The sequence below is a fragment of the Triplophysa rosa genome, linkage group LG15 (assembly GCF_024868665.1).
Source record: "Triplophysa rosa linkage group LG15, Trosa_1v2, whole genome shotgun sequence".
Classification (NCBI taxonomy): domain Eukaryota; kingdom Metazoa; phylum Chordata; class Actinopteri; order Cypriniformes; family Nemacheilidae; genus Triplophysa; species Triplophysa rosa.
This window is the reverse complement of record NC_079904.1, coordinates 19,066,150-19,079,140: the sequence shown is the minus strand read 5'-3', so window position 1 is coordinate 19,079,140 and position 12,991 is coordinate 19,066,150. Positions and strand designations below refer to the sequence as shown.

Genomic DNA, 12,991 nt, shown 5'->3' with positions numbered 1-12,991 from the left:
CCAGTTGTTCTTGAGGTTTTCTGCCCTCCGCCGTTCACGTCGTCGGAGCGGGAATGATTACACTTACTGTGTCCAGTACGTGCTCTTCAAAATTATCTCCACCGCACCAGCCAGTGGCGTATATCAGAGCAGCTTTTCATATGTTATGGGGGCCGCAACCGTGGGGCAGCGGCCACCAAGCAGACTGTCACATTGGGTGAGGGATGCTATTGCTCTGGCCTACGAGATGTGCGGTCAAGCTTCACCTCTAGGAGTCAGAGCTCATTCAACAAGGGGGGTTTCATCTTCTATGGCCTTAGCAAGAGGTGTCCCCTTGCAGCAAGTGTGTGATGCAGTGGGCTGGTCCTCTCCGCACACATTTGTGAGATTTTATAGTCTGGATGTCCATGCTACTCCAGGCGCAAGTGTCCTGGAGTCTACATCCCAGGCTCATGTCCGAGACCTCCTCTCGGCTTGTGCACACACACCACACAACCTTGGGGGTGTCCAGACACTTCCAGTGCGGCGGCGTTGGTATTCTCGTTCCCATAGCGTTTGAAACGCAGCATCGAGTGTAGCTTTTGAAAAACTTTTTGATCATTGCCCTGATGTTGGAAATGACATTGTTTATTGTTTTAACTATTTCCTTAAAGCCATTTTCTATTTTGTGTAGCTCAACAGAACTATATTGCACATCAGAACTATATTCTTTGGTTTTATCCATTGTGATAAATGATTAAGGGGGGTTGGGCTTTGTGTTACTAATATTTATTCTCCTGTGCAACAAGAAGTCATAACTGGACAACATCATGTTTCTAGTCACCTTGGTGTGCTAAGAAAATGTAAATATCAATGGGAATATACTTGGGAGGTATTTTACTCATAAGAATTTCTAGGGGTACCAATAATTGTGGCCAGGGTGTATTAGAGAAGAAGAAAAAAATCTCAATGTGATATTCCCCCTACTTGAAATTGTTTTACTTTAATGAAATAAATAAAAGATCAAAAGGAGAAACAAAGTAGATTTATTTTACAGCCTTCTTTGCTCATATTTACCAAGGGTGCCAATAATGGTGAGTAGGACTGTACTTAGTCTTATTAATGGATGCATAGAGCATCAATAATCCTTTTAACAAAGGTGCTTTACAAGAAGAAACTGATGTTTTGTTCAGGCTATTGATTTTCTGAATATCAAATACAGCCACACAGTAAAATTGCCAGTGTTAAAAATTGTCAAATTAACACTCACGGTGTATATACAGTATAATAAACACTCTCAAAGTGTGGATTATATAAACGCTGTGAGAGTTAATTTGACCCTTTTTAACACTGGCGATTTTGCTGTGCATAAATCCATGCTCTTTTCTTCTCTCTGCTTCAACTTCAACCTTCTTCCAATGCTAAACTGTATGTGTGTGTATGTTAGATTAGTGTGTGTCTAGTCTAGGTAATAAAGTCCTGTTTTATTTTACACGTGATGTTATTTGTAGTTCATGCTCATAATCCAGAGTCCCTAAACATGCAGATTCTTGCTACCTGCTCGTAATGCTAAGTGATTTCCCCAAATCATGAATTTGATCCAGATATGTATAATTGATCATAATCAATTAAATTCATCCCAATTTGGGCTGATATTCGTTTCCCTTACAAAGGGTGGTGGAGAATATATTACTTATAATTGTGATCAAAGCTCATGATAATTCTTACAAATTTGGTGAAGAATAGTGTTGAAATAATACTGTTCCTCATTGAATCCCCTACATAATTGGTGGAGAATATATTACTTATAATTGTGATCAAAGCTCATGATAATTCTTACAAATTTGGTGAAGAATAGTGTTTAAATAATACTGTTCCTCATTGAATCCCCTACACATGTCTCGAAGGAGTCCGTAACAATAACCAACCTGTTGTGTTATGATTATTAGTTACCTTTTTTATTAGATATCATGAGTTAATCAGGCTATGGTGTGGTCTTCCACTTTAATTTACTTTTTTATTTATCTGCAATATGCTTAATTTCCAAATTTATTTTCCCACTACTTATGAAATTGGTCTTTTGATTCTGAATATTGTGTTGATTCTTTTTTCATCAAAATTTTATTTATACTACATAATAGAAATATTAAATTAGTTATTTTTGTTTCTTTATTATTATTTCCTTGTAAGTCTATTAGAAGCGATTACTGCATCTGTCATTCACTTTCATGTTCATTGGCAGATCTTGATTTTACTAGAATGGTAAGAGGGGAAAAAAATATTTAAAAAATCAGCAACAGTCACAACAACTGACACAACAAAAGACTAAAAAACCCATTAAGAACAGGAAATGTGTCACATCACATCCACTGTGGACAGCTTCACTGATTATAATGGGTTTTATTGTCTTGTCACACCACATCGATCACATCTAGATGTAGGCAATGTGTTATTTGTTTCTAAAAACATATTAAACAAGTTAGAACTTTTATTAGGTTACACTAGTGTCTTACCAGAGGAACTCTGTGTGTAGTGTGCACCAGCGCTGACCCCTTCCTGCCTGTCCTGGGCCCTCCAGAACCCGATTTTGTCTGATTATATCAGCCAGCCAATTCCCGCTGCCATTTCTCATAACATACCGATCCAAAAACACCAACTGGCTCTCTGGTCCATAGAACCAATTATAGTTGGAATCTGCAATTGCCACACTCCTCTGAAAACCTGCATTAGCAAATTAGAAAAACAACTTACTGTGAATGGCCGTTCTAGAGGGTAGCACTGTAAATTTCAGGTGTTCAGTTACGAAATTTAACTGAACGACCTCCCTATTTTGACCCTCCAGCACTTTGTGTGTATTTGAGTGTAAATACCAATATTAACTTGTATGCTATAAAGATGTATTTGTAAAAATGTATATTTTGTTAAAATAATAAAGTATTGTGATTGATGATTTCTTGTTTATTTACTCACCCTCAGGCCATGCGAGATGTAGGTGCAGGGCTCCAGATTGGGACCAAATGGTCGCATTTTGAGACTATTTTAACTGCCAGTGCGACCAGTTTTTCTTAATGGTCGCACTGATGCTACTGCCAAACTGATCAATATTTAATTTTGCGTATTATAAATTTAATGCGCAGAAATGTTATATTGTGCAAGCGGCGCATTCAGTCACTCATTTTTGTCTCCGCTCCTTTAACCATTCTATCAGTGCCCCGCGACCAAAGACGTAATGTGCATTTAATGCTATGATGACGCGGAAGGACTGACAGCGCAAACGAGTGAAGCATTCAATCTTGCGACTGAATTTTTGCCACCTGCAGAATGCAAAAAATTCCCCGGCTAAGGTACAAAACAGCAAAAATAACGAAATGTGTTGCGTGTATTGTATGCATGTGTAGCTAATGAAGGAAACTCGTGTTTAAACTTTAAGCGCTATACTATTGTATAAAGCTCTCTAACAATACTGCAAAGCATACAAATTGTTAACGTTATACATCATTAAAAATCAATTTAAATTTTAAATTTTAAAGTTATTGTTATGCCAGTGCAGCTTTGTGTGCCACTTATCGGACAATAATACTGGATCTGATTGCATCATGTTAACAAAAATTATCTTGTTATCCCTTTTTGAACCAGGTTAGAGATAGCTGAGAATACTTCCTCAGAAGAGTAAGTATTAATAAATCCAGTTGGCTAGTTGGATGATGGCATCCTCAAACACCACCCCACCCTGCCACAAAATAAATCAAATCCAAGTAAAAAAGAAATTGGAAATATCATCCCTATAAAAGTTATTATAATAATTAAAGCATTGCCAATGTAATGATTAGACTCAGAGAAAGACTGAAAATGAAATCTTGAAAAACTAAATTAGGAAAGTTTTAGTACAAAAAATTACCACAGCGAATGAAATAACATGAAGAAAAGTGCAAGATATGGCCACATAAGAAGCATGTAATATCCTATCCCACAAAGAACTAGGCAGAGCAAGGTCTTACCAGGTAACAGTGTCCTGTAGAGAAATGCGAAGTGTTTGTGCAGCCAGGGATGACTGAAGTGACCAATATCAAAGTGCCTCTGTACCAAATACATGTATTGAAAGAGTGAACGAGTAGTGTAAGTTCCATAAGCCACACCCTCATACAGAGAACCATCAGTAACATCTTGGAGAAGGACCATAGACTTTTCCATAATGGCAAGAGCCTGTTTTGTCCAGAGGTATGCTTCCTGGAGGTATCCTGAAATGCACAAAAATTGTTGTTGAAAATTTGATAAAAAATATTGTCTAGGTGTACTTCGGTTTGAATATAAACTGTGTAACTGGAAGTCCTTTTACTGAAACAGTTTGGTACGAATACATGTACCATTACACCTCTACACCTTTAACTGTGATTTACAAAAAAAATTGTGAAACAATTTACACTAAAAAAACAGAGTAAATTTTAAAGCTGTGAAATCAATTAAATATACTGTTTAAATTGAGCAAATGCAAGTAAAAATTAAGTAAATCTGAGTAACTCAAATATTTCTATTAAAATTCACCAAAAATATTAAGGGTAAATTAAAAATATAATTTGTTAATTAAATGCCAAATTATTTTCATTAAATAAAATAAATAATATACTGTATGTACATTTTAGAGAAATTAACTGTTGGATTATAATCCATTTTAAGATGTCACACTATTTTTGAATATGTCACAAATATTTTATTTAGTTAATATAGCTGTTTGATATTTACTGAGCCACTGAATTATTTTTGAGTGTAGTCTCTGCATTCTCTCAGTTTTTCAAATTGCTGTTTGGTGACTTTGTCCTTTGACCTGAGGTTTATTTCTGTTGAAATTCAACAAACAGTACACCAGACTGGAGTTGCCACAATACATGCTGATTAAAAGGTAAAACTAGAGTGGTGTCTTATTTTTTTCAGTGGCTGTATATGTATTTATAGTGCTAAACAAATGCATTAGAGCCCTTGTCATAATAAAGAGAAAACACGACTACTTAACAAATCTGTCAAAAACTTGTTTAACCTGTATGTTTTGTTGCTATACTTACCATACTGTTGCTAAACCTATTGTTTTTAAATTTTTATTACTGTACAATACATTGCCACTATTGAAAGTGCATTTAGTGTAAACTTGTTTTTTTCTTGGCCTTTACATACTGAGAAATAAATACTACTTATTATTAGTTGTAATAAATGGTAACTTGAATAAGATATGTGAATGTTCTGTTTGGACTCACCTTGGTTCATAAGCACAAGACTGCCAGTCAAAAGAGCAACGCAATTGGTTGGTTGGTGGTTGTGTAGGTATTGAAATCCCCAGCCACGATGATAAGATTTTTCATACATGTAGTGTGAAGCATTCCCAATCACCTGCAGGAAACGCTCCTGCTGAACTGTACTGAGGTACTCGTATAGGAAGTCATATGCTGTAGCAAAGCCAACCAGAGAATGAGCCATCGGAACCTCATCCCACGGAGCGTCTTTCACCAACCTGAAACACAAATCACGCTTTATACACTCATACTCTCACATCATAAATTCAATTGAAGTCAATTTGGTTAAAAAAGCATCTATTAAATGACATGTGCTAGTTAATTAAATGAAATGCACAAATAGCCTGTCACGAGTGCTGTCTCTGAGACTCCCTCCCGTCACCACCTTTCAGTTCCCCCGCCTGAGTATTGACACTTTTAGGAGAGCGTTCTCCTAGTTTATCAGTTGTTCTGTGTATGATCCTTGACTGTTATTTCTGTTTGATTATTGCCGCCTGCTCTTGTGATTCTACACTGTTGGTTTGTTAATTGAGTTTGCTTGCTGCCTGCTCTGACCATTGGCCTGCATTCTGTTTACACTTTGATATCACTGTTTGCTGGATTTTGAGCCTGGCCTGTTTTCACGTTTATTGATTCAAATAAAGCACATACGGATTCTTGCCCTCATACCTCAGCCTCACAGACACACAAAAATGCTGGTTATTTATAAATAAAGTATATTTCTGTAATAAAAAAAATGATGAAGATGTATTAAGTATACATTTTGTAACATGGCAAACAGGACTGGAGGCGTACAGATCCATTTGCAGGTTTGTATTAAAAGACATGGTCAAAACAGGCATGGGGTCGATCACCGGCAAACAATATCCAAAACAGGCAAACACAGAAGAATAATCAGGTATACAGACAAATATCCAGGCAGAAGCAAACAGGGTCCGAACAGAAAAACAAAGGGATAATCCCAAATCCCAAATCCAAAGCGAAGTCATACACATGAGAAAACCAGAACAGGATAAACACCGATGCACAGGTAACAGAAGTGAATGGTTTATAAAGTGTCTCTGTAATGAGTGGCAGCTGTAGTGTAATCAATGCAATGGATTGTGGGAAATGCAGTCCAGGGTGTATTCTGAGTGGAAGAGTTCCATGACCAGAATCGTAACACATTTATGTTATATAAATATTATAAACAGGCCTTAATAGTGGGCCTGTATTTATAGTGGGGTTTATGAGTTTAGCTCATAATGAATTATCACTGTTCTGTTTTCAACAGAATTTTCTATCAAGTATTTTTGGGGGTATGATGTAACATTTGCTTTTCCGTCGATTTCACTAATTGAAAGAAAAGGGACTCATAGGGACTACAATTAGCTTCTTCCTGCGTTTGTGACATCACAAAGCTCAAAATGTACATGAATTTTAAAGGATTATACATTAAACATTACATAAAAATAATGAATGAATGCATTCTTAAATGAAAAAAAAGCTGTATTTTGATGTTCATAACTGTTAATAATCACAGTGTCAGTCTAGGCAACAACGGCCTTCTCTGTTTCGCATTATTATGTCCCAATGTGTGCATACTGTTTTCTTTAGCACTCAAATTTATATATTATCCCATAACAAAAAGACAGGAATAGAGACAGGAGTGCAATTAAAGGTGGACAGTGTGGGGTTTTATGGCCCGACCCTCTTTGTCCTGGTCTCTTGATACCAACATCAAAGGACCAGAGCCAGGCCTCGCGCCAGTTGGCCTAGATTTAGGTTGGTTCTCCCCCAAAAGTGTTGATAACCCCTCAGACCTCAACGGGACCTTTATGATTCTTCATGAGCTTCAAAGCGAGCAGAGGAGGCATGCAAGGTTCCAGCTGGCCCTAAGAGAGAAACTTGAGACCCACCTGTGGCTGACCCAGAGAAACGTCTTTGATAAAACCCCACCAAAACTGTCCTTTTCTATAATGACCTCCGAGTACAATTTATGTTTCACATCTTTTGACGCCTTCTAAAATGTTACCAAAGATTCTATAAATGTGTCATAGTGCACTTGAAGTATATTTTTTTCCATCACCTCTCAGCTTTCCTGGTATGACTTCTGAGAGTACGAATGTAATCATTTAATAAAACACATCATAAAACTCAGCTAACTCAACACTGGTCAAAGGAGTGATTTTTTTGTATAACATGTTTTTATTAGATTTTAACACAGAGAAGAAGAAAAACAAGCAAACAATACAGACATTACAACCCATCCCTTTACCTCAAAACCCTCAGCAGATTAGCAAAGTAGATATGTATATTTACCCCAGTTTATTATACCCTTTATAAACATTAAACTTATATGAAAGCTTCACACATCAAGTACTTCTTCAATATTTCCGTCCTTAACAAAATCCAAAAACATCTCCCAGATATCATAAAATTCAGAAAGTTTTTTCTTTGTTAAATATGTAAGTTTTTCGAGAGCCAGACATGATATTAAATTCTTTAACCATATTTCTAGGGAAGGACAATTAGAATTTTTCCAATATAACGCTATAGAGCGTCTGGCTTGTAGTAAACATAGATCAACCAGTGTTTTTTCTTTATTAGACAGGGAGCAGCCAACTGCGTAAATACTCAATATACACAATTCCGGGCATAAAGGGATTGGTTCCGATGTGAACTGTGAGATATATTTAATTACCCCATCCCAAAATTTCTGCACTTCCATGCATTCCCACACACAGTGAAATAATGTCCCCTTAAATTTATTACATTTAAAACAAAGGTCTGGGATATTAGGGTTAAATTTGTTCAGTTTAACAGGGGTCAAATAAGTTCTCATTACCCAATTATACTGTAGAAGTCTCAACCGAGTGTTTATAGTTTGTGTTTGTGCCCTTACGCAAATTGTACCCCAATCAACCTGTGAAATATCTTTATTCATATCTTGTGTCCATGCTAATCTTTTATTTTCAGAACTTACTTTTAGGTTCTCTACAAGAATATTATAAAATTGATTAATTCGTCCTTTACTGGGACGGTCTTATGTGGAAAGTATTTCCAATTGGGACATAATAGGGAGATATACAGAGTTTTTTGAATGCGCTAAAATGAAACTTCTAAGTTGTAAATATTAAAAAAAATGTTTCTGAGGTATTTTAAATTTTGTTACAAGATTGTCGAATGTCATTAAGGTCTTATCTTCATACAGGTCCATCAGTCTACCAATACCTCTAATCTGCCACAATTTAAACCCCGAGTCATTTCTTGCAGGGGTAAACTGTTCATTACCCCAAATAGGGGAGAAACAGGATATTTCTGGGAAATCTTTAAGATATTTATGTGCTTCATGCCAGGTTATAATGGAGTTTTTCACAAACGGGTTATCTGTCCTTTTCTTTAATTCTTTAAGGGGTGCTGAATATAAAAAACTATCCAGTGGTAGACCTTTTGCCGACATCTTTTCGACCTGTAACCATGGTAAATTGGCTTCTCTAGAAAACCAGAACATTATCGCCCTTAGCTGAGCAGACCAGAAGTACCATAATAAGTTTGGTAACTGTAACCCTCCCCTATCATAGGGCAAATATAATAAGGATAGTTTAAGTCTTGGCTTTCTGTTATTCCATATAAAATTAGAAATCAGCTTTCTTACTTTTGGAAAAAATGTATGCGGAGGGGCAAGTGGTAGCGATTGAAAAATATAAAGAAATCTGGGTGATATGTTCATCTTAATCACATTTATTCTTCCTATTAAGGATAAGGGCAATGTCATCCATCTTTTCACCTCTTCTGACACTTTAGCTAACAGAGGTTCATAATTAATTGAGCTGAGTGAACTAATTTTTGGGCATATTTTAATTCCTAAATATTCAAATCCATTTTGAGCATTTACAAATGGGTGTATTACCTTGGGATTTAACCGCTCCTGTTCATTAAGAAACAAAGTTGATGATTTGTCCCTGTTTATTTTAAAGCCAGAAAAGTCACCGAATCGGCCCATAAGCTTTATAAGGGATGGGATTGATTTATCGAGTTTTGATAAGAATACAATGGTATCGTCCGCATATAGTGCAATACGATGTTCTAATGCACCTGTAAAGATACCATAGAGATCGTGATGTGATCTTATTGCTATGGCCAATGGCTCCATAGCTAGAACAAAGAGTAAAGGCGATAGTGGTGAGCCTTGTCTAGAGCCTCGACTCAATTTAAATGGTTGTGATATCTGGTTATTAGTGAGTAGTTCCGCACATGCATCAGCTAACAAAATTTCCACCCATTTGCGAAAGTAGTCACCAACTCCAAACCGTGCTAGCACCTCTAATAAATACGGCCATTCAAGCCTATCGAACGCCTTCTCAGCATCCAATGACAGAATGGCCGTATCGGGGATTCCATTTACTGCATGTATTAAGTTGAGTACTCTCCTCACATTATGAAACCCTTGGCGATTCTTAACAAATCCATTTTGGTCTATATGTATCATTTGGGGTAAAACCTTTTCGAGTCTCATTGCTAGTGCCTTTGCAATAATTTTGGCATCTGTATTTAAAAGTGAAATTGGCCTATATGACCCACATTCCACAGGAGACTTTCCTGGCTTTAGCATAAGGGTTATCACGGCATTCCTCATCGATGGAGGAAGGTTACCCTGTTCATAAGCTTCTGCATACATTTCCAGTAAGGGTGCCATCAGCTTATCTTTAAATTCCTTATAAATATCCACTGGAAGTCCATCTGGACCCGCCGCTCTACCGCCCCTCATACCAAGAATAGCATTGGAAACCTCTTCTAATTCCAGTATTTTATCTAGTTCGTCTCTTGTCTCCTCCGTGATGGGAGGTATTTCCAGCTCGTCAAGGAAATTATTTTGATCAGATAAGTCTATAGGGGATTCAGACTGGTATAGAGATTTATAGAACGCAACAAAAGTTTGACTAATCTCACTTGGATCTGTTGTGATTTCTCCATGTTTGTTTCTAATTTCGTTAATGGCTCTTTCTGTTATCAATTTTTTAAGCTGCCAGGCTAACAATTTGCCTGGTTTTTCACCCTGATCGTAGAAATTTTGTTTTAATCTTAATATACTATTTTCCGCTTTTAGTGTAGAAAGTTCTTCATATTCAGCTTTTACGGCTAATAATTTCTGTTTAGATTGTGAGGATTTATCTACTTTTATTGTTTTCTCTAGCTCTCTAATTTCAACATCTAGCATAGCCATCTTTTGTTTGAATTTATTGAATTTAGAGCTAGTGAAACTAATCATTTGGCCCCGAATAAATGCTTTAAAGGCTTCCCATCTTGTGGCCGCTGAAGTCTGAAACGTATTTATTTTAAAGTACATATCTATCTGTTCACCAACAAATTTAATGAAATCCAGATTCTGCAACCAGTTAGGATGAAGTCGCCATCTGTGAGATCCTTTTGTTGATTGTGAGTCCATATAAAACAGAGAAATAGGTGAATGATCTGACAGAACAGCACTGTTATACCTACAACTTTCTACATTAGAGATTAAAGAATTGGGAATTAAAAAGTAATCTATACGAGACGCTGTTTTAGACATGGAGGAAAAACATGAATATTCTTTTTTTAGGGGATTTAATGTTCTCCAGGGGTCACATAGGTTTAAATCTTTCATAAATTGTTGAATCTGTTTCCTACTTTGCGAATGGGAACTATCCTTACCTGAAGAGCGGTCAAGCAGCGGGTCAAGAGTGCAGTTAAAATCACCTGCTATTATAACTATACCAGTAAGAGAAGCGATCAAAAGAAAAAGATTTTCAAAGAACCTAGGGTTATCCTCATTTGGTCCATAAATGTTAATCAAATTAATAGTATTACCCAAATGAGTTCCTTGCACTATCAAATATCTACCGGCCTTATCTATAATACTATTATTTACTTGAAACAGTACTGATTTATGAATCAATATCATGACCCCTCTTGAATGTGAGGAAAAACAAGAGGCTATGACCTGGCCTGGCCATCTTCTTCTGACCTTCTGAAGCTCTTCTTTAAGTAAATGAGTTTCCTGCAGAAACACTACAGTGGATTCGAGTTGTTTGATCCTTGTCATAACCTGTTTAAGCTTGACCATTTTAGTTATTCCTCTTACATTCCAAGAGGTAAATTTAAGCTTCTCAATCTGTGACATTTTTCTTTAACTTATATTAGATTGGATAAGTAGAAATTCAACATTAACAATGAAATTAGCAAAGGGTATTGTTTCGCTGAGGTGATATTTTGAACAAAACCATATTAACAGTTTGCTAATCTGCCCTAAACAACTTGCACTAGCTGTCAACCTGAACATGACAGCCTGTGCGCCCCTCCCCCCCTTATCACTTTGGGATATAGTTATATCCATCACTGATCCAATGTCAACAAGGGAGCAGTTAAACCAGGCCCAGCAATTAATAAAAGAGAAAAAATAAAACCAAAGATCAGTGAATCTCCTGGCATTCTTTTAGATTTCACTATCAGCCATACAAATTTAAAAATCTCCAATTAAATCTCCTCAAAGAGATGACCCTTTTATACCCCTTTAGTGATTCTTATATTCCTACTTGTATTACGGCTTTACTCTTATACAATATAAGAACCTCCCATCACGTTAAATAAGAATAAAACAAATCCACATCTGTGTATGAACAGGTTGGTAAAATTAACATATTGAAAATGTGATAATAAATGTACCTACATCCATCTGAGTATGATGCAAATCTTCAGACAAAACAATCGATTCGATCGGATAATCTGTAATGGAGGAAATATAAACGTTTTTTAAAGTCCTTTACGTTTCATCCGTCTGTTGTATTCCCGATAGGAACCTCTCTGCATCAGTCGGGTTATCAAACATACGAGTTTGACCGTCCATTGTCACCCGTAGCCTGGCTGGGTAAATAAGACCATAGGTAATATTTAGGGCCCGCAGTCGCTGTTTTACACCATAAAAATGACGTCTTTGACGAAGAAGCTCCGCTGACAAATCCGGGAAGAACTTGACCTCTTGATCACCGTACATAATCTTGCCTTTAGCCCTGGCAGCTTGCATCACCCGAACTTTGTCCTGAAAATTCAGAAACTTCATGATCAGCACTCTTGGGAGAGATGAACGATTGGATTGTGTCCGTCCTGGTAATCTGTGTGCTCTCTCGATGATAGGTGGAGCAGGGAAGATTGCAGTGCCCAGAGTTTCAGGTAGCCACTTTTCCAGGAAGGCTGCTGCATCCGGATTTTCTACCTTTTCGGGAAGGTTAACCAACCTAAGGTTCGATCTCCGCGAGCGGTTTTCAAGATCGTCAAGCTTCTGCGAAAGGGATTCTACGCGCTTATCCATTTCTGCTAACTTGCTCTTTTCCGAATTCACAGTGTCTTCTACGCTGCTAATACGCTCTTCCGCTAAATCCATGCATCCCGAAAAGTCTCTCACATCTTTTTTCACATCATGAATCGCATTTAGAACGCACTTAATTTTTGTAGCAAAATCAGTTCGCATCAATTCCAGTTTTTGAATCACATCAAGATTTTGGCTGGAGTGAGCGCCAATTTCGTCTGACTGGGGGGGATTGCTTACGGCATCTGATGAGCTAGCCATGATGCTAGCATCGCCGTCATCCTCACGTTCCTTTACTGGGGAAGAGTCGGATTTATGTTCCTTTTTACCTTTTTTCGACGGCATCTTGTTCTTTGGGTCACCCCGAAGACTTAATGAGACAAAATGAAATCGTATCGATGGCTGACGTGTATAATATTCAGGATTT

At 37.1% G+C, this 12,991-nt stretch overlaps 1 protein-coding gene across 4 annotated transcripts in view; it reads right to left on the bottom strand.

Annotated features, from left to right (window-relative positions):
- dse (dermatan sulfate epimerase) overlaps positions 1 to 12,991 on the bottom strand; it is a 59,001-nt gene that overhangs the window by 20,399 nt on the left and 25,611 nt on the right. For all 4 annotated transcript variants that reach the window (XM_057353055.1, XM_057353056.1, XM_057353058.1 and 1 more), the window contains 3 exons: positions 5,205 to 5,458; positions 3,957 to 4,196; positions 2,472 to 2,679 (listed from right to left, as the gene is read on the bottom strand). In XM_057353055.1, the coding sequence (XP_057209038.1) occupies positions 2,472 to 2,679; positions 3,957 to 4,196; positions 5,205 to 5,458 (702 nt within the window). The remainder of the gene's footprint in view (positions 1 to 2,471; positions 2,680 to 3,956; positions 4,197 to 5,204; positions 5,459 to 12,991) is intronic.